This window comes from Herpailurus yagouaroundi, unplaced genomic scaffold, assembly GCF_014898765.1.
Source record: "Herpailurus yagouaroundi ecotype Mexico unplaced genomic scaffold, PumYag 77, whole genome shotgun sequence".
Taxonomy (NCBI): Eukaryota; Metazoa; Chordata; class Mammalia; order Carnivora; family Felidae; genus Herpailurus; species Herpailurus yagouaroundi.
This window is the reverse complement of record NW_024412388.1, coordinates 8,671,457-8,688,693: the sequence shown is the minus strand read 5'-3', so window position 1 is coordinate 8,688,693 and position 17,237 is coordinate 8,671,457. Positions and strand designations below refer to the sequence as shown.

The 17,237-nt window shown below is 50.4% G+C and overlaps 1 protein-coding gene across 3 annotated transcripts in view; it reads right to left on the bottom strand.

The window, feature by feature from the left end:
- Positions 1–17,237, bottom strand: part of CLCN6 (chloride voltage-gated channel 6) — a 32,407-nt gene that overhangs the window by 8,185 nt on the left and 6,985 nt on the right. For all 3 annotated transcript variants that reach the window (XR_005786450.1, XR_005786444.1, XM_040461442.1), the window contains exons 3-18: positions 16,985–17,050; positions 16,562–16,627; positions 14,300–14,366; positions 11,607–11,713; positions 10,904–11,030; positions 10,044–10,111; positions 8,597–8,655; positions 7,643–7,775; positions 6,945–7,058; positions 6,465–6,631; positions 5,798–5,924; positions 3,019–3,145; positions 2,578–2,731; positions 2,321–2,480; positions 2,105–2,211; positions 765–951 (exon numbers count right to left, since the gene is read on the bottom strand). Coding sequence is in view for 1 of the 3 variants with exons in the window: in XM_040461442.1 (XP_040317376.1) it covers positions 765–951; positions 2,105–2,211; positions 2,321–2,480; positions 2,578–2,731; positions 3,019–3,145; positions 5,798–5,924; positions 6,465–6,631; positions 6,945–7,058; positions 7,643–7,775; positions 8,597–8,655; positions 10,044–10,111; positions 10,904–11,030; positions 11,607–11,713; positions 14,300–14,366; positions 16,562–16,627; positions 16,985–17,050 (1,836 nt within the window). In the remaining 2 variants the exon portion in view is untranslated. The remainder of the gene's footprint in view (positions 1–764; positions 952–2,104; positions 2,212–2,320; positions 2,481–2,577; positions 2,732–3,018; positions 3,146–5,797; positions 5,925–6,464; positions 6,632–6,944; positions 7,059–7,642; positions 7,776–8,596; positions 8,656–10,043; positions 10,112–10,903; positions 11,031–11,606; positions 11,714–14,299; positions 14,367–16,561; positions 16,628–16,984; positions 17,051–17,237) is intronic.

Genomic DNA, 17,237 nt, shown 5'->3' with positions numbered 1-17,237 from the left:
GGTGGGGTCAAAAGCATAAGCCGACAGAGGAACTGCAAGAAATCTTCACGGTGGCTCAGGGGGCTTGGGATTGAAAGGAACCTCTCTGAGCCTCGGGGTTGGGATCTTGCGGTTTTCTGCCGGCCCAACTTCCTCACACCTTCGGTTTGGGAGCAGCCCCTCCTCAACTCTCCAAGGGAGAGCCCCTCTCCTACATCACGTCGTGGGGGGACCGTCGACGTATGTGGGCCTGGCCCCCAGAGCCAAGGGGTGGGCACAAGGCCTCCATGAGGCAGCGGGACTCTCCCACTGCCCGGATTTCAAATCAGGAGCAGCGGCTGGCGTCCCCTCCAGGGCGTCTGCCAGCCGCCCGCACACCCGGCGTGCTGCTCCCCACTCTCCAGCTCTCCCGTCAGTCCTGCAGCCTCCGGCTTGTTTCTTTTTCTGTCTTTAAGTAGGCCCAAGTCCATCTCTGTCATTGACAACTCTAGAGAGTCCCTGCTACCACTTATACGCCATAAATCACGTCAATTAAAACAAAAGATCCCCCTACACGGATTGCTGGAATGAGAATGGACACATGTCCCGATGGCCTAACGAAGTCCACACTTGCTATCGTGTCTACACTCACTCGCTCGCCGTACGTAATGAAGAGGCTGATTGGCTGATTCTCCCCGCCAAGAGCCAACCAGGGCACCCCACCTACGGGCTGGCAGGCACGAGATGAGGGTGTGTGTCAAGAAACTGCCTGGTTGTCGCCCACCGCTCCCCTCGGGCTGCTGTACCTTGAATTTGATGTTGTTACTGATGAGCTGGTTGCCCTTCATGAACTCCTTCTCGTTGCCCCGGTTCTCCGTGACCACCGGGAAGGCGTGGTGGACCGTGGTGCGCAGGATGCTAACCAGAGACTGGATGCGGGTGTGTGGGTAGACGTAGGTCAGGTTGGGCTCCATGATGTCACTGGCTCTCAGTCTAGAGGAGGGAGGAAAGCCGTCCAGCCTCAGCAGAGAGCCCACAGCACTCGGGAGTGAGCCCCGGCGCTCCTGCACTCCTGGACCGTGGGGGTCCCTCTTCCGAACCATCTCTGGCAGCTCCTCTTGGGGCGCCTGGGTGGCTCGGTCGGTTAAACGTCCGACTTCGGCTCAGGTCATGATCTCACGAGCCGTGAGTTCGAGCCCCGCGTCGGGCTCTGTGCTGACAGCTCAGATCCTGGAGCCTGTTTCAGATTCCGTGTCTCCCTCTCTCTCTGGCAACTCCTCTGGATTTCTATCCTTTGCAAATGCCCTTCCCCGTGCCTGGAACGCCCCTCCCTGCTCTGCCAAACCGGTGGGCCTTTCCTCACCCCTCAGCTCCACACAAAATATACCCTCCCCACAGACCCCATCCACTTGTCTGGGTGATCGGCCATTCCCTCCTCAGCCCTCCAGGGCACGCTGCTTGTGTTACCACTGAACTGCTAATCGTACTATTGGAATTAAGAGACAAAAAAGCGCGGGGTGTCCTTTTACACCAGGGTGGCAACTGCAGGTTACAGATCAAATCTGGCCTCTCCCGCTCACTTGCGTGTCATCTGTGCCTGCGTCTGCACTGCAGTGGCCGAGCTGAATATGTTAACAGAGACCACGTGGCCTGCAAGGCTGAAAACGCTATCTGCCCCTTTGCAGAAAGTCTGCTGATCCCTCTGTGGGACTCTCAGGGCCGGGTGGGATACCCAGACACAGGCGGCCCAAACCATTTGTGGGCTGGTGGAGAATTTGGTGATTATGCCCAGAATAAGCACTGCTGATAGCATGACACTCATTAGGCGGGAAGCGGGCTGGCTCGCACTCAACAGGGCTCGGCAGACCCTTAAACGTCGTCATGACACAGGCCTCATTGAGAGACCCCCCTTCGTGTTTAACCGGAATGCCACAGGGGCCAAAGACCACCAGGAAGCAGCCTGCCCACCTCTGCCCCCCACCAGGCCCCTCTGTCCTCCACCCCCGGGTCCCCGCCACACCTACATGCTTCCTGCAGTCCAACCGCAGAACCTTAATTACCACCTCCCACCCTGATACAAACATCCCTTGGGCCCCAGAATTTATAAATTCTGAAACAAGCACACGAAGACAAGGCGTGGCCTCACTTGTCCATTTCCACCTCTGTCTCCCACTCCAAAAGTGGTACGCCTCGCAAGCCCACGTGGATGTCATAAATGCCCTTGTTGAAAAAGTCTCCCGTCCATTTGGCCACCTGAAACAGGAAACAAAGACTTGAAGAGAAGCTGCTGTGGGGGGCGGGGGGGGGGGTGTGGGGAATCTTGGCCGCGCACCTGAGAGCGGCCGGGAAGGGGAGCACTCACCATCAGAGTGATCATAATGGGGAGCCCATAAGTGATCTCGTTGGTAGACTCAATCAGGATGACCGTCAGACTGATGGTCATGCGCACGACCCCACCCAGGAAGGCTGCGGCACCAATCAGGGCGAAGGTCCCCGAATAGATATGGCCCAAGCCGATGTAGCTGGGGACGAAGGAAACCGAGACCCTGGCTGAGGATCTCAAGGTTTCCACACCCGCGAGCATGTACACACGGGCGTGCTCAGGCGCACACACGGTACCTTTTGAGGACATTGGCAACTAAACGCCCAAAAGCGGCTCCACACAGCAGGGAAGGCACAAACAGGCCACTAGGAACAGAAGTGCCATAGGTCCAACACGCGAGCAGGAAATAGAGGGCGAAGAACAAGGCCAGGGTGACAGGGCTGAAAGTGCCTGCAAGGCAAGGGCCACCTTGAGTCCCACCACCGGATGCCACCAAGGCCCACCGGGCTGCCCTGGCTCCTTCCAGATCCTTCCGTACCCCACTGGTCCACCTCCGACACTGGAGGCAGAAACTCTGGCCTGGTCTGGGGTGGTATTACAAAAGAAAAGTCCCATTGCTCAGATCTGAGGGCAAGCGTGGCTGTGTCCATGGGCCAACAGAAGGGGCAGAGAAATGGTAATTTGTTCGCTGCAGAAAAGACCGATCGCCCGAGAACGGCACGCTCACGGATTCTCACCGTCCTGGTGGAAAAGCTGAAGGATGGCAGACTCCTGGGGATTGAAGAAGAGTGTGGCCATGTCATTGTAGGTCTCGTTGGGACAAAAAAAGGTCTTGATACTTGAATTGACATCTTCTGATGTGACCTGAGACACAGGAATCAAAAAGTAGGCACAAGGTCACTACAGGGTCAATACACCGGACCAGGGCGCTCAGAGTCTTCAAGCGGGATGTCTCTGCTCAGGTTGAGAAAGTCTGGCTCGCAAGTTTTACCCAGAAATTAAACCTGTGGCAAAAACAGATCTCTAGCCACAAGCAGCCAACCGTAATACTGTATTCCTTATGTTTTGAGGACGCAAGAATCGGGAGGAAGGCTCCTGAGTTACTACAATGAAATTGGCCATGGATCTGCCTCTGCTTCCTCTCCTGGTGCTAATTTAGTAGGTGACACTGCCAGAAGCCTGACCCCAGAGCCCCGTGGGCTGTGGGAAGAGGAGGTGGGTGACAGATGAGTTGCTGGGAGGTGACAGGTGATGGTGGAGGACAGGCCAGGTTCCTGCCTGACCCAATGCCCCGACTTCGGATCCAAACGGAAAAAGCCTCCCCCCTGCATTTTCTGCAGGAGAAAAGCCAGTTCCACACGAGGCCTGGAGGAGATGCTCTGCTCCTGGCTGTCTCTCCCTCCCAGGCCCGTCTGGCTGAACAAAACCCCAACTGGGAAGAGAGGTGATTTCTCCACGATTCAGACCTCTTGTTCTCTCCGCCATTTTGTGTGGGAAGAGGACATCCTGGTACCGGCCCGACTCATCGGAGGACAAGGGCATTTGGGGGTAGGACAGTCCTTGTGTTTTAGCTTCTGGTGCACAACGGTACAGGTCGGGTACTTAACACTGTGCGTACGGATACACTGTTACTACAAAGTTCATTACGAGGAATGGATCTTGCCTGGATTCAGTTCTATTGAGGACATTCTAGAGATGCCCTCCTGTGAGGTGATGGGTTTGCAAAGTCCTGCCAGGTGAGCCTGCCTGGGCGATACAGCTGGATGAGGGCCGCAGGAAGCAGGTCAGTGCCCCCTACTGGAGGAACCTGGCAGGGAGGAGCTGCCAAGGGAGAAATGTGTGTGTGACCGTGGAATGACCAACAGGTGTAGTGTTTCCCAGACTATGTCTAGAGGAACCCCAGTCCCGAGGGCTCCCAGGAAAGAGTCCTGCGGTCGAGTGCACCGAGATGCAGCACAGCACTTGTTGGAGATCAGAGAACCTGCTGAAGGCAGAGCACAGGCTCCATATGCAGAAGGACTGGCCTCTAACCCAGCCCCTCGCCAGCCCTGTGGGAGAGGCATTTCATTCTGTGAAGCTTCAGCTGCCTCACCTATGCAATGGGAATAATGCCGACCTCATGTTATATGCTACTGAGAGATCACGGTCAAGACCTCACTTTGTCTGTCTTCCCACCTGTAAAATGGGGTGCCAACAGGGCAGTGGTAAGGATTCGATGGAGTCACGCACGTGAAGTGCTTAGTGGGATCCCTGGCACCCAATAAACGTTCCAAACGTCTGTCACACTTCCTGGAATCTTAAAGGCCCTAGGAAGTCCCGTATTAGAGCAACCTGTTTAATTCTGGTTAACCTGTCAGACTGCAGAATTCTTTTCTGTCTGTTCCCGAATCACATATGTCAACATTCCACTAAACACATTTGGAAAATGCTGGGCTGGTGATGAGATCGCCTCAGGACTGACTAGCGATAGTGGCTGGCAAACTTTTTCTATAATGAGCCACATAACAAATCTTTTAGGCTTTGCGGGCCATAGACAGCCTCTGTTGCACATTCTTCTTTTCCTTAACGGCCTTTAAAAATGCAAACACTGTTCTTGGCTCGGGGGCTACACAAAAACAAGCAGTTGCCAAAGGCCAGCTCTGGCCCGTGGGCCATAGTTTGCTGACACCTGATCGAACACGTGCTATTTGTGGATGCTCCTGGGGACACCAAAAGGACAGTCATCCAAGACAACGTCCCTACCGAGGCCTTGAGGGAGCTTAGTGGCTACTCAGGGGCAACAAGAAGACAGGGGACTTAGTGAACACTCCTGAGCCCCTAACCTAGAGGCCAGAACCTTGCATCTGGCTGACCAGATGCGGCTCTCTAAACCCAACAGGTTGGACCAAAAACTTGCGGGACAAAGCTCTAATGCTCAATGACCCTGCTCTTTCAGGGAAAGGTTCTAGAAAATACTAAATACTCCTAAAGAGAGAGAGGAAGAGAGACGGAAAAAGAACATATGCCAGTAAATGACCTAAACCCAGTAAGAACCAGAAGATGCCAGGAGAGCCAGATGACTGATCACCCCAAAACAGACATTCCTTTCTCCCCATCTTAGGGGTGATTCTCACAGTCATGGTGAGGCTGGTGGGCACCTTTCAGGGGTGAAGAGTTAGAAGAGGAAACTGGAGCTTGATGAAGAAGGGATGATCAGCTTCCTGAGCTGGTCTCCAGTTAAAATGGATCAACAGAAAGGGGGGCCGGGGGGCTGGAGAGAGAGAAGACTTCCCCTCTAGGACGTCCATGACTCTTCACCAAAGTGAAAAGGACAGAGCGTGCACATTCTTGCTTCAGTAGAAAGGCCACTACAGATTCCTTGATCTCTTAGCAATCTGACACAGGCGCAGAGCAATGAACCCAACGTGTCTACTAGCCCTAAGCAGTGGCAGGTCATACATTTCTGGATTCTTCTTTTTTTTTTTTTTTTTTTTTTTTGTGGGTAGAGGACAAAGGTAGCAGGTGCACAGGGGTTACCTGGAGCTGGAATGAGTCATTACCGATTTGACTCGAAGAAGACATCTGTCGGCATTCTCCTAACACCATCGAGGCCATGAATACCACCACAGTGGTTACCAAGGACACCAAGAGGCTCTCTAAGACTCTAGGAAGCAAAGCACAGCTGTTATTACAAGATAAAAACACACCCCAGTCCTGGGAACTAAAAAGCCACAACCCTGTCTACCCCCAACCATCACTTCCCCAAAGAGCACGCCCGGCAGCCTCTAGTCAGTCAGCATCTGTGCAGAATTTGTCAGCGACTCACTGCATCCCAGCAAGGCGTATGTAAACAGTGGGTAGCCAGTAACACGGGCTGCTACATCCACATCATCTCTCTCAGAGGAACAAAATGGCCCTCCATTTTAGGTCCCGGGGTGAGAGCCTTCTGACTCTGTCACGTGTCCTAACGGCTGGGACTCAACCAGCAACTCTGATGTAAGTTAAGCTCAGACTCAGCCTTTTGGCCTGTCTGACAAATAGAGGAGATCTACGACCCCGTCTGTGTTTTCTGCCTGAGACATGAAATCAAAGCTGGCACGGGAAGGAGGGTCAGTTCACACGCTCGCCCTCCTAGGGAGAGGTGGCCCGGTCCACAGGAAGCTCAGGGAGCCACGGCAGGCTGGGGAGGCGACTGCACAGGTACCTGACGAGCTTAGGTTTCGGGTGCACGTTTCGCATACGGTACTTTGCAAGCCTCTTGTTCAGACAGTTGAATGTGGCTCCCAGGAGGCCCCCAATGACCCCCATCACGACGAAGAAACCCAAATCCATAGCTGTCCAGAGATGACATTTTTTATCAGAGTCAGAGCACTGAGAGAAGGGGCAAGGGAGGGAGAGAGAAAAACCATAGTGCCCGTGAGAACAGGGAGGGATAGAAGCAGAGAAGAAAGAAGTAAGAGGCGAGGCTGCTTTCTTTCTACAAGAGCCAGTGCGGTGCTGGAAGCCCACCCACGCCAAGCACTGAGCACACACACGAGACTAACGGGGCAGAGATGCCCCACCGGAAGCCATACCTGCCCTTCTGACCACTTCTCTCTGGTACTTAAGAGCGATTTTCATAGGTCAAGTAAAAACAAAAACAAAACCAAAAACCAACAACTATGGAAGAAAGGATAAAACCTACCTTAAACTCGCCAAAGTTCAGCAATCCAGGGAGCTGGAAGGAACCCCAACTCCCAAACTGAATCCCAGAACGAAAGAAGTTGAGGGTGAAGGTGGCGGACATGGAACAAAAGAGCTAGGAGAAAAGGGGACGCACGAGAACATTCAGTAGTGACAAGTCCTACTTTCTGCTGGACGCGGCCTCAGGAAACCTACTGCCCTGCATAGAAACCCACCGTGGGCACACCTCAAGCGTGAGAAAGTGTGAAATCAGGCCGTAAGAAGTATGTGTTCAACAGCCTATTGGGAGAGTCCGTTTATTTAGCGCCTACTATGGACTGGATATTGTGCCCTAAAAGGAACAGCAAATACGAGAGGAGGAACACAGTAGTCTGAGGTAGGACGCTAGTGGGGTTCAAGTCCAAGCTCTGCCACTGCCTGCCTCTGACCTCAGCCGGTCTCCCATTGTCACGCCAGACGGCTCATCAACAGAGGACAAGGGCAGTTTGATTTGAGGATGGAGGCATTAACAGGAAAAGTACAGAAAAGTCCAAAGTTTGGAGGTTAAGGGGCTAGAGCAAAGGACTTTCTGATACAGTCACCCGTCCTGGTCTCAACCAAATGACAGGTAAACACACCAAGTAAGAGATGTCTAGTTTAATTCGGGGGCGGGAGCGGTTTTAGGTTTAGGAAAAGGTTTTCACTCAAAGTCCTCCTTACCACTTTCCACGTGAGCCCCTGGTTCCAAAAGGATGAGCCCTCCTCCAGACTGAACAGGGTCCCCCCGATGGGAGCCCCGAAAGCTGCAGCAACTCCAGCAGCTGCCCCCGCTGATACAAAGTCCCGCTTGTCTCTGGGGGAGAGAAGACAGACAGGTGGTTTACCCCCCAAAAAAAGAGTCCTCAGGCCGCAGAAGGCAGTTTTTACTTCCTGGTCCACCAATGTCTTGTGACGCGCAGTCAGGGCTCATGACGGGCAGGTGTCTGGTGAGGCTGACTGAGCAGCAAATACGGTTTACCTAAGAGCCAAACACACTCCTGAGTCGGAGGGGCTCCCTGACGTCAGTCTGCTCTGAACACGGACTGAGTGCAGACTTTTGTCGGTCACTGCTGAGCCACGTTCTCACCAGATCTTTCTTCCAGCAAGCCTCAGCACCAGTGAAAAATGTCAAAGCGCTGTTTACATGCAGAGGAGCGGTAACAGTGACCGGCGGGACTCCCGATACGAGAAGATGGACAGCTCTGAACCTGGGCCCCTGATTGCAAGGGCCCAGCAAGGCGTGCAGGTCAGTAACACACACAAATCCCACGGGGCGAAAAAGTACCAGGAAGAGCACCTTGCAACCCACAGAGGCAGCTGACCAAGTATGACATTTAGGAACATAAAACACGCTCTCGACAATACGCCTATGGACTTTCTTGGTCATGTATTCGATACTGGGCTGTCTTCTTCATTGCCTGAGATGGTTCTAGGCCTTAGGTCATGATAAAATAGAAGCCATGATGTGATGCCAGCATGGCCCTAGTGCGTATTCTCAGAAACACTCAAAGCCCCCCCTCCTTCTCTGATGGTTGGGTTCCGAACACAGCCTGCCTGGCCAGGCAGACCGCAAGCCAGCTTCAGTGACTGTAGGGGTCTGAGCAGCAGGAAATGAAGTGGGTTGGGTTTTCATACCTGTCACTTCGGAAGTAGGGAAAGTTAAACTGGATCTTCCGTAAGGAGATGCTCTGAAACTAGAGGAAAGGAAAACAAAGTCAGAGGGGGGCCCACAGGGACCGAGGTCCTGGAAAGTCCCTTTGCTTGAGCACACCCAGCCAGATGTGTTACAAGAAGGAGAAGTCCAGAAGAACAACATGGGGGGGGGGGGGGGGAAGGCATCATTTTTGGAAAGAACTTCTTTTCCTGCCCCCATATTTCTAGGATCTTTGGAAATCGCATTTAGTGCACAGTCAACGAGTCAGGAAGGAAGAGAAGAGGAGGGGTGCCTGGATGGCTCAGTTAAGCGTCCGACTATTGATTTCAATTTCGGCTCAGGGTTATGGGATTGAGCTCTACGATGTGCTCCGCGCTGACAGCACGGCATTCTCTCTCTGCCCCTCTCCCACTCACGTGCGCACACACATATGTGTGCACGTGTTCTCATGTTCTCTCTCTCAAAATAAATAAATCTTAAAAAAAAAAAGAAACAAAGCAAAGCAAAAGGGGAACCAGCTGAGCAAAAGGAGGATCTGAAAGCTGCGGAAGACGAAGTAGGCTCTGCTCAGGGGAGGTCAGTAAGAAAGGGGCCGGGAGAGCCGTCCTCCAATGTGTCCAGCAAATTCTCAGGCTGCTGCCGCCCGGCCCTCACCTGGCCTCCCCCCCACCCCCGTCTCCGCTCACTCCTGGGAGGCCAGGATGAGCACTTGATGTGAAGGAGATGACGCAGTAGCAAGAGAGAGACCAGAAGATGGGCTTGGACAACCCACAGCCACAGCGACTCTTCCCTCAGAGCACGAGGGCTGTCTACAAGGAAACACAGACTTCTCCAACTGGCAGCTGGGGGAATCCAGAAAAACCGTGAGAAGCGGGAGCTCTGGCGTCCCGAGCCGGCTGCTCGGTTTCCTCAAATGCGAATGGGGATGACTGAGGCCAACCGAACCCTTGAGGCGGCTTGAAAGAAGAAAGAAGTCGGTATATGGAGAGTCTGGCCCAGAGGGCACTCAGCAGACAGCGGCTGCTACCTTTCCTGTGCTACCCCAAAGGGGGTCGGGACAGACCTGGGCCTGAGACCGCCTCGGTCAATGCCTCCAGCCTCTTCGGGTTTGGCAGCATGTAGATGACCCATCAAGCCCCTGGACGTGCAGGTGCTCGGCAATGGTTGTGGGCGCACCAGGTGACTTTCATTCGAACAGAATGTCCCATGGCTGCTCCGGGCACTCAGCAGGGCCTTGTTAAAACCTCAAGGTACCAGTTACCCACTCTCCTGGATGACAGGACAGTTTCCACCTCAACCCAAACTGACATCTGGTTCCAAAGCCACGTTAGGTGCTCCCGACGAACTGGTTATCAACTCAACCATAGACGTGCCCCTGCCCAGGGGCCCGCTGTGAGGGATGTATCGTCCCAGCCCATCAACTCTTACCTGAGGCAGGCCAGCTCCCACCACTGCTCCACTGTGGATCATGGGGCCTTCCTTTCCCACAAAGAGCCCTGGGAACAGGTGGAAAAGGGGAGACCACCAGTCAGCACAGACACCCCACTTGGTTAGGAGACATCTGCTATGTAGACTCTGCCGTACAACAGAGATGATTACATGACTTTGTAAGACAGCCGTACAACAGAGATGATTATATGACTTTGTAAGAGAGTCAAATTCCCAACAAATAAGAGAAAATACTCTTTAAATGGAGGTGTCAGAAAACTATAGTCTGTGGGCCAAGATAGATTCAATGTCTGTTTCTACAGCCTGGGAGCTAAAAATGGTTTTTACCTTCTTTTTTTTTTCCTTAAAGATTTTATTTTTAAGCAATCTCTACACCCAACGTGGGGCTCGAACTCACAACCCCGAGGTCAAGAGTTATGCACTCCACCGACTGAGCCAGCCAGGTGCCCCTGGTCTTTACATCCTTACATGGATCTATTTCAAATGGTTATAGGGGTTTAAGTACCTACATAATATCTCCCCTTTTGCCTCTTGGCCCATAAAGCCTAAAATATTTACTGTCTGGTTGTTTACACAAAAAGCTTGCTGACTTTGCTAAAAGCCAACTCCATGGACCAACTAGATGGTCACACTACTCCAAAACTAAATGTGTTTGTCACATATCTCTGGTAATTTCCTAACGTGTCTACATTTAAAACAATGACTTACCAAGAAACAGTGCAGGGGTCTGAGGGCAGGCCCTTCAAATCCAGATCGACTTAATTTACGTACATGATGCTTCTTGTTATCTTCACCCCCTGAATACTTGGCAGGATAAAAGTCAGAAAGAGCTTCCTTACCTCCAGCCACACTGAACAGCACTCCAAAGACTTTGCAGAGCAGGGTTCGGAGACGGACAATTCCGGGCACCTTCACACCATTCAGGTAGCATTTGATTTCGGGTATTCCAGAACCTGCTGCCACTGGCTGATGGGGGAGAGTAGGACACCCGTAAACTCAAAATCCATTGGTCCTATGGCTTACTGGCAACAGCCTCACTACCAAGGTGTGGGGGGTGGGCGTGGGGCTGCCCTTCATTCGCATCAGCATCACCCCGTGGGCCCCACCCTGAGTTTCTGACTCAGCAGGTCTGAGGGGAAACCGAAACAGCTGCATGCCTAACAGGTTCCGGTGAGTCAGCATCACCTGGGAAACTTGCACCTGCCAAAGCAGACATTCCCCTTCCAGAGACTCCGATCTCATTCATTTGAGCTGGGTATCTGCCATTTTTAAAGTTAGTTTAAAGTCATTTTTTAAAGCCCCCCAGGTGACTCTAATGTGCTGCCACGGTTGAGAACCACCCTCCTAATCTGGACTTTTCCTCTGTAATCTCACCAGAGGCTGAAACCTTTACTTTCAGAAACAACTCTTAAGTGTAGGAGGGGCCACTTTCTGCCGGAACTTACATTTCTAAGTCTGATTCAGCTTCCCGGCATTTCCAGCAGTGGACATGAAAGAATCCGAAACTTCATTAGCAAAAAGGCAACACCCACACCACCTCACCTCAATCAGGACGAGAAGGCTTGCCAGGAAGACAAAGGTCAAGTTGAAACCCAAGAGCTCGAGGAGGGACAGGGCAAGGCACCCTTTCTGGCTGCATTCCTCCACCGCTACAGAACCAGGGTTAAGGAAAACATGCTCCACCAGTCAAGGGCGTTCCCACCATCACCTGAAATGGTGCGGTGTCCCTTCCTCTAAGACATAGCGGCTGTTTCCTGTGCATCTTCCTGTTCTCCATACATAAACTTAAAAAAAAGGAAACTGCCTGAGATGTCTTCTACATTAGGGGCCATTTTTAAATTATGAAATAGTGATGGGGAGAACAAAGGCAAAAGGAATGTAGAAAAACTCAACCTTACAACTTGCAGCCCATCGACAAATACTTGAGGTGGTACAGTGATTGCCCTCCAGGAGCTCAAATGTCTGACCCTTAATGCTCCTGGCAAAGGGCAACTTTAGTTTGACATTTGCTCGACCTCCGGGATCCTCCGTCTTCTTTAACATACGAAAATCCCTTTGGAAACTTCTTTTATCTCAACTCCCAACCCAAGGTTTATGTTAGCAATCATCCTCCAAACATACGGCCCACTGATAACACATCTGAAGGGTTCCACGACAAAGATTTTACTAGACAATGGTAAATAACTTTATCTTAACAGCAGCTAGCCTCTCAAGGCCCTGGAAACCTTGCTTCCAAATTCCTTAAAGACTTAACGCTATCCTTGACCCCCTCCCAACTTAAAAGTATATAATCACTCACTCCTCACAATCCTGGGGCAGCTCTTTCTGCCCATGGCTCCTGTCCCTGTGCTTTAATAAGACCACCTTTTTTTGCACCGAAAACGTCGCAGGGATCTTTCTTGACCATTCACTCCCGGACCCCAACATTTCACATCAATACTTCACTTTATAAAAAGTAACAAACACCCTTCCCCCCCCATCCTTTAACAAATCCTGAATTTGCTCCAGGTTATTTTAATTAAAATATTAGATACCATTAAAAAAAAATCCTTTGTTTCCCTCCCTCTCTCCCCTCAGAGAAACCACTAACCTGAAATTATTGTGTGTCTTTCTGTGTTTTTATACGTAGCCGTACCGTAGTGTATGTTTCTAAAACTAAAATAATGGGATTGCACTTCATACACATTCTACAATTTCCTCTTTTCTCTTCTTCAACATCAAGTTTTTGAGAATTAGTCATGTTGATATATACAGCGCTGGTTCATTCATTGTAAATTCTGCAGAAAATCACACCATACGAACCATTGTACCATGGCACCATTGTAGTGGTACAATGTTTCCATTCTCCCACCTGGTGTGGTTTCACTTTTCTGCAGTCACAAAGCTGTAATGAACCGGTACGTACACGTGTCCCAGGTCCAAGGTCCGCAGGAAAAAGAGGGATTCAGGAGTTGCTGTCTACTTGGCTGGCATTTCCCTGGTTAGTGGTGAGGGGGACCCTTTCCCCAGGTTTATTTACTGACCATTCAATTTTCCTCTTCTGAGAATTGCCTGTTTGCTCCTTTGCTCCTTTTTCTATTAGGCTTTTTCCTTACCGAGTTGCAGCTCTTCCTGTGTTCCAGATACGAATCACTTGCCTCTTAAATGTATGGTGAACCACCTCTCCTAGGCTGTGGACTCGTTTTCCATTTTGTTTATGGTGTTTTATTGTTGTGGTTTGAGGTTTTTTGTTTGCATGAAAAACAAACTCGGGTGCTTGGGTGGCTCAGTCGGTTAAGCATCTGACTTCGGCTCAGGTCATGATCTCACGGTTTGTGAGTTTGAGCCCTGTGGCGGGCTCTGTGCTGACAGCTCGGAGCCTGGAGCCTGCTTCTGATTCTGTGTCTCCCTCTCCTTCTGCCCCTCCCCTGCTTGCACTCTGTCTCTCCAAACGAAATAAATGTTAAAAAATTTTTTTTAAAAAAGAAAGAAAGGCAAACTTACTTTGCTGTGGTCAAGTTTATTGATCTTTTTCCCTTTCACTCTGCGCCTCCTGGAGTTTTAAGAAATTATTCCCTACTCTTGACATCACGTGGTCTCTTCAAGTTTTGTTTTGCTTATTTACATCTTCAATCCATCTAGAATTAATTTACAGTGCAAAGTAGGAATCTATATTTTTCCAGATGGATAACCAGTGTCCCAGCATCTTTTGTTAAATTATCTATCTCTTCCTCACAGACTTACAACATTAACTCTGTCATTCACCACACTTCTCTACATGTGCAAGCTAATTTCTGCTTCTGTTACCTTCCGCTGGCCTAACTGGGAATTCCTGCACCAATATGACATGGTTTCAGTTACTATATCTTAAATTACGCAAGCCTTCACGTTGAGTAGGACAAGTTCCCCCTGCTTGTTCAAAACTGTCTCGACCACCTTTGGCCCTTTACTCTTTCCAACAAATTTAGGAAGAGAATTTTCCAGTTCCTCGAAAACTCTACTGGAATTGTGACTGGAACACACTGAATTTATAGATGATTGGGAAGAGCAGGCATCTTTGTGGGATCTGTGTCTTACCAACCTGAACACGAGTCTCTATCAAATTCTTCCTCCTGTGTCCTTCAATGATCATTAAAAAACTTAAGCTGAATGGCTAATAAAAACTCTTCAACAGACCCTGTCTACTGTTCTTAGGTAAGAGAGCAAAGCCAGAGACTGCTGACATCTGGGAATGCCAAGAACCGGGAAAAGGATACAGGTCTGAACCACTCCGAACTTGAGCTGGCTGAAGAGGCGTACGAAAAAGTCCACAAAGAGACCCACCTGTGAAGAGCAAGCAAACCGTCACACAGCTTTTCCCCACCGGGGCGCAGGTACTTTGCTCAAATGCTGCGATGACCCCCTGGCCTTTCCTGGTTGGCGCTTTGCACCCGCGTTACCAACAGGCAATGCGGAAACAGGTTTCCTGTTAGGGACTCTGACTCTCCAGGAGATTCCCTGCCAGCCTGGCCCCACCGCCTCTCCAAAGAACAAAGGATGGGGGCATAGCTCTGCCGAGAGAAGGAGAGTAAAACAAACAGGGAAAAGGATGCTGGAAAAGACGTGAAACCGAGGAAGGCCATCCTGTGACTACAGTAATATCCAGAATCGTGGACTGCTCAGCATGTTCCAAAGGCAGTCTCAGATGAAGAATTCCAGTACTATCTTCAGTGATGCTTAGCTAAGTATATAGCTTAGGATGTAACTTTGAAAAACAACATTTACTCAGGTGTGTATGGAAAAGCTCCACCAACCAGCCCATGTTACACCCCAAGTCTCGGCTCGGGGCTTAAAGGAGAACTTCAGGAAAGGTTTATGATTTGGTGGATTCAGGATCAAAGGCTTCATGCCTTTGACTCTGGCCTTCCCTCAAGCCAATGCCTGGAGGCTTTCAAGTACTGCAGCAGATACCATGACAGATCTAAGGATAAGAGAGCCAAGCAGTAACAAGAGCTCGTTGCTAGGCTATAAAGGCAAGTCTGCCTTCCAATAACACGAAGGTACGCGGTATAGTTGCTGGTACCGATAAATGGCAGCTCAAAGGAGCTTGATATGAGAGTAGCAGAAAGACTAAACATGTAGATGCTTACTGCCGGGAAATTTGCAACCAGAAACACACACAACAAAGTAGACACTCTAAAATTTCAGTAAAACAATTCGGTCAACCGAAGATCCCCCCACATCGGCATCCATCAGAATGTCACTAAAGAGGCCTTCTGAGAGCTGTCTGTCTTAACTAGTAAGATGGTCCTTGGCCTCTGAATTTACTACAGTAAAAATTTGACAAGCGCCAGAAAAATAAAAATTGGTCACAGCCTTTGTGGCTACGTTACATTAAACACGTTTGCATTTTATGGGTATATCATACAGAGTCAAGGTGAGACTTGTAGTCATTCCAGAGACATAAACAGGCTGCTGCTTAGGAATACTTATAACCCCAGTCCTGGACTGAACGTTTGCATCCCCCCTCCCCCCCAAATTCATCTGGTGAAATTCTAACCCCCATTGTGACGACCTTAGGAGATGGGGCCTTTTGGGTGGTTTAAGTAAGTCCTGAGCATGGAGCCCTCGTGAATAAGGTTAGTAGCCTTATAAAAGACCCCACAGAGCTCTTGCCCCCTTCTGCCCTGTGAGGACACAGCCAGGAGCCAGGAAGCCCAGGACACAGATCTGTTGGTACCACTGATCTTGAACTTCCTGGCTTCCAGGACCGTGAGATATAAACACCTGTCGTTTAAGTCCCTGCAAGTCGGTGTTTTTATTATAGCAGCCCTGATGGAGGAAGACTGCCTATTCTAACACTGTACTGATGGCAAATCGTATCTGACATCTCATTTTGACTGTCTGCTGACTTTTCCAGTTTCTCTTCCCCAGCTTTAAGTGTGGTTAGGTCAGCAGTTAGGATTCCAGGCCTTGTGCTACTACTCAAGTTTGGCAGTGTTTCATAATCTTTTCTGGTCTGTGATTCACGTACGAGCAAGCCGACCCCAGGCCCCTGTGCATTCAGGCGTGTTCCTCCACCCACAGCCACCATCTCTACCTTCTAGATAAAACAAGCCACGTGCAGGGAAGCAGCCCAGGACAATAAATTCACCGAGGTCTACGGTGTCCTGCTTGTGGGCACGCCATACTAAAGGAAAGGGTATGACGGTCGGTTTTGTTCCACTACTTTGCTTTTTCCCTACAGAGTGACCTCAGATTCCACTCAGTACTCTCCCCACTATGTCTACCTGACGGGACAATGCCATGTTACGACAGCTTGGTCCTAACCAAGCCTTTGAGTGCTTTAAAGAGTACCAGTGATGTCTGGTTCACTTTCATAAAGAGAAAAACAAGACATGAAAACGGTGTCAGGATCATTATTTGGGGGCGGGGGAGAAAAACAGAAAAGGTGGTCTCTGTTATCATGACAAATGACTTGCCCTCTGACCTCTGCCACCCCTCTGGCCCGCCACGTCCCCACGCCCCCGCCTGCTCACCAGCCCAGTGCAGACTCCAATGGCAAACACCATCATCCACTTCACCGCCTCATACCTGCGACCTTTCTGTTCACACAGAGAAAGACAAGCTCAGTTCATTATACGGCTTTGTTGGCAGCAAGGAAGGAACACATCTTGGCCAATCAGGGTCAGGCTAGATTCCACAGGGACAGCAAGCACGGTAATGGTGTCTGCTATAGCAGGTGCTTTACAAGGCCAGAAGGATATACTGTAAGAGGCTGGGCCAGGTGCACTGGCTGTGGGTACTGTGGTTGACAGGGTGAAGGTTTCAGGAGTAAATGCAGATATCTCACAAAAGGGGCTAAAAGCCACGGGAGTAAGGCTATTCACAGGGGCATTTAGATGGGAAAAAGAAGCTACTGTGAGATCTCTCCAGTCCCAAGGAATCAATAAGGGATTCACCTTATTGTCCATGGTCTCCAAAACTTCCAGGTAAGGGTCATTGATACAGCGATCATAATCCAAACTCTGAAAGACAAACGGGAGTAAAAAAAGTCACAAGACAGGAACAATTACCGAAACCTGGAAAATAAAGCTCTAGGTTCCTGCTACTCCAAGTGTGGACGGGTAGGACAGTGGGCCTGTAGCACTGGGAGGCCAGACGGGCTGGGTGACTGTTCTTTCATAAGCAAACAACAATTAGCTTTAGCATCAG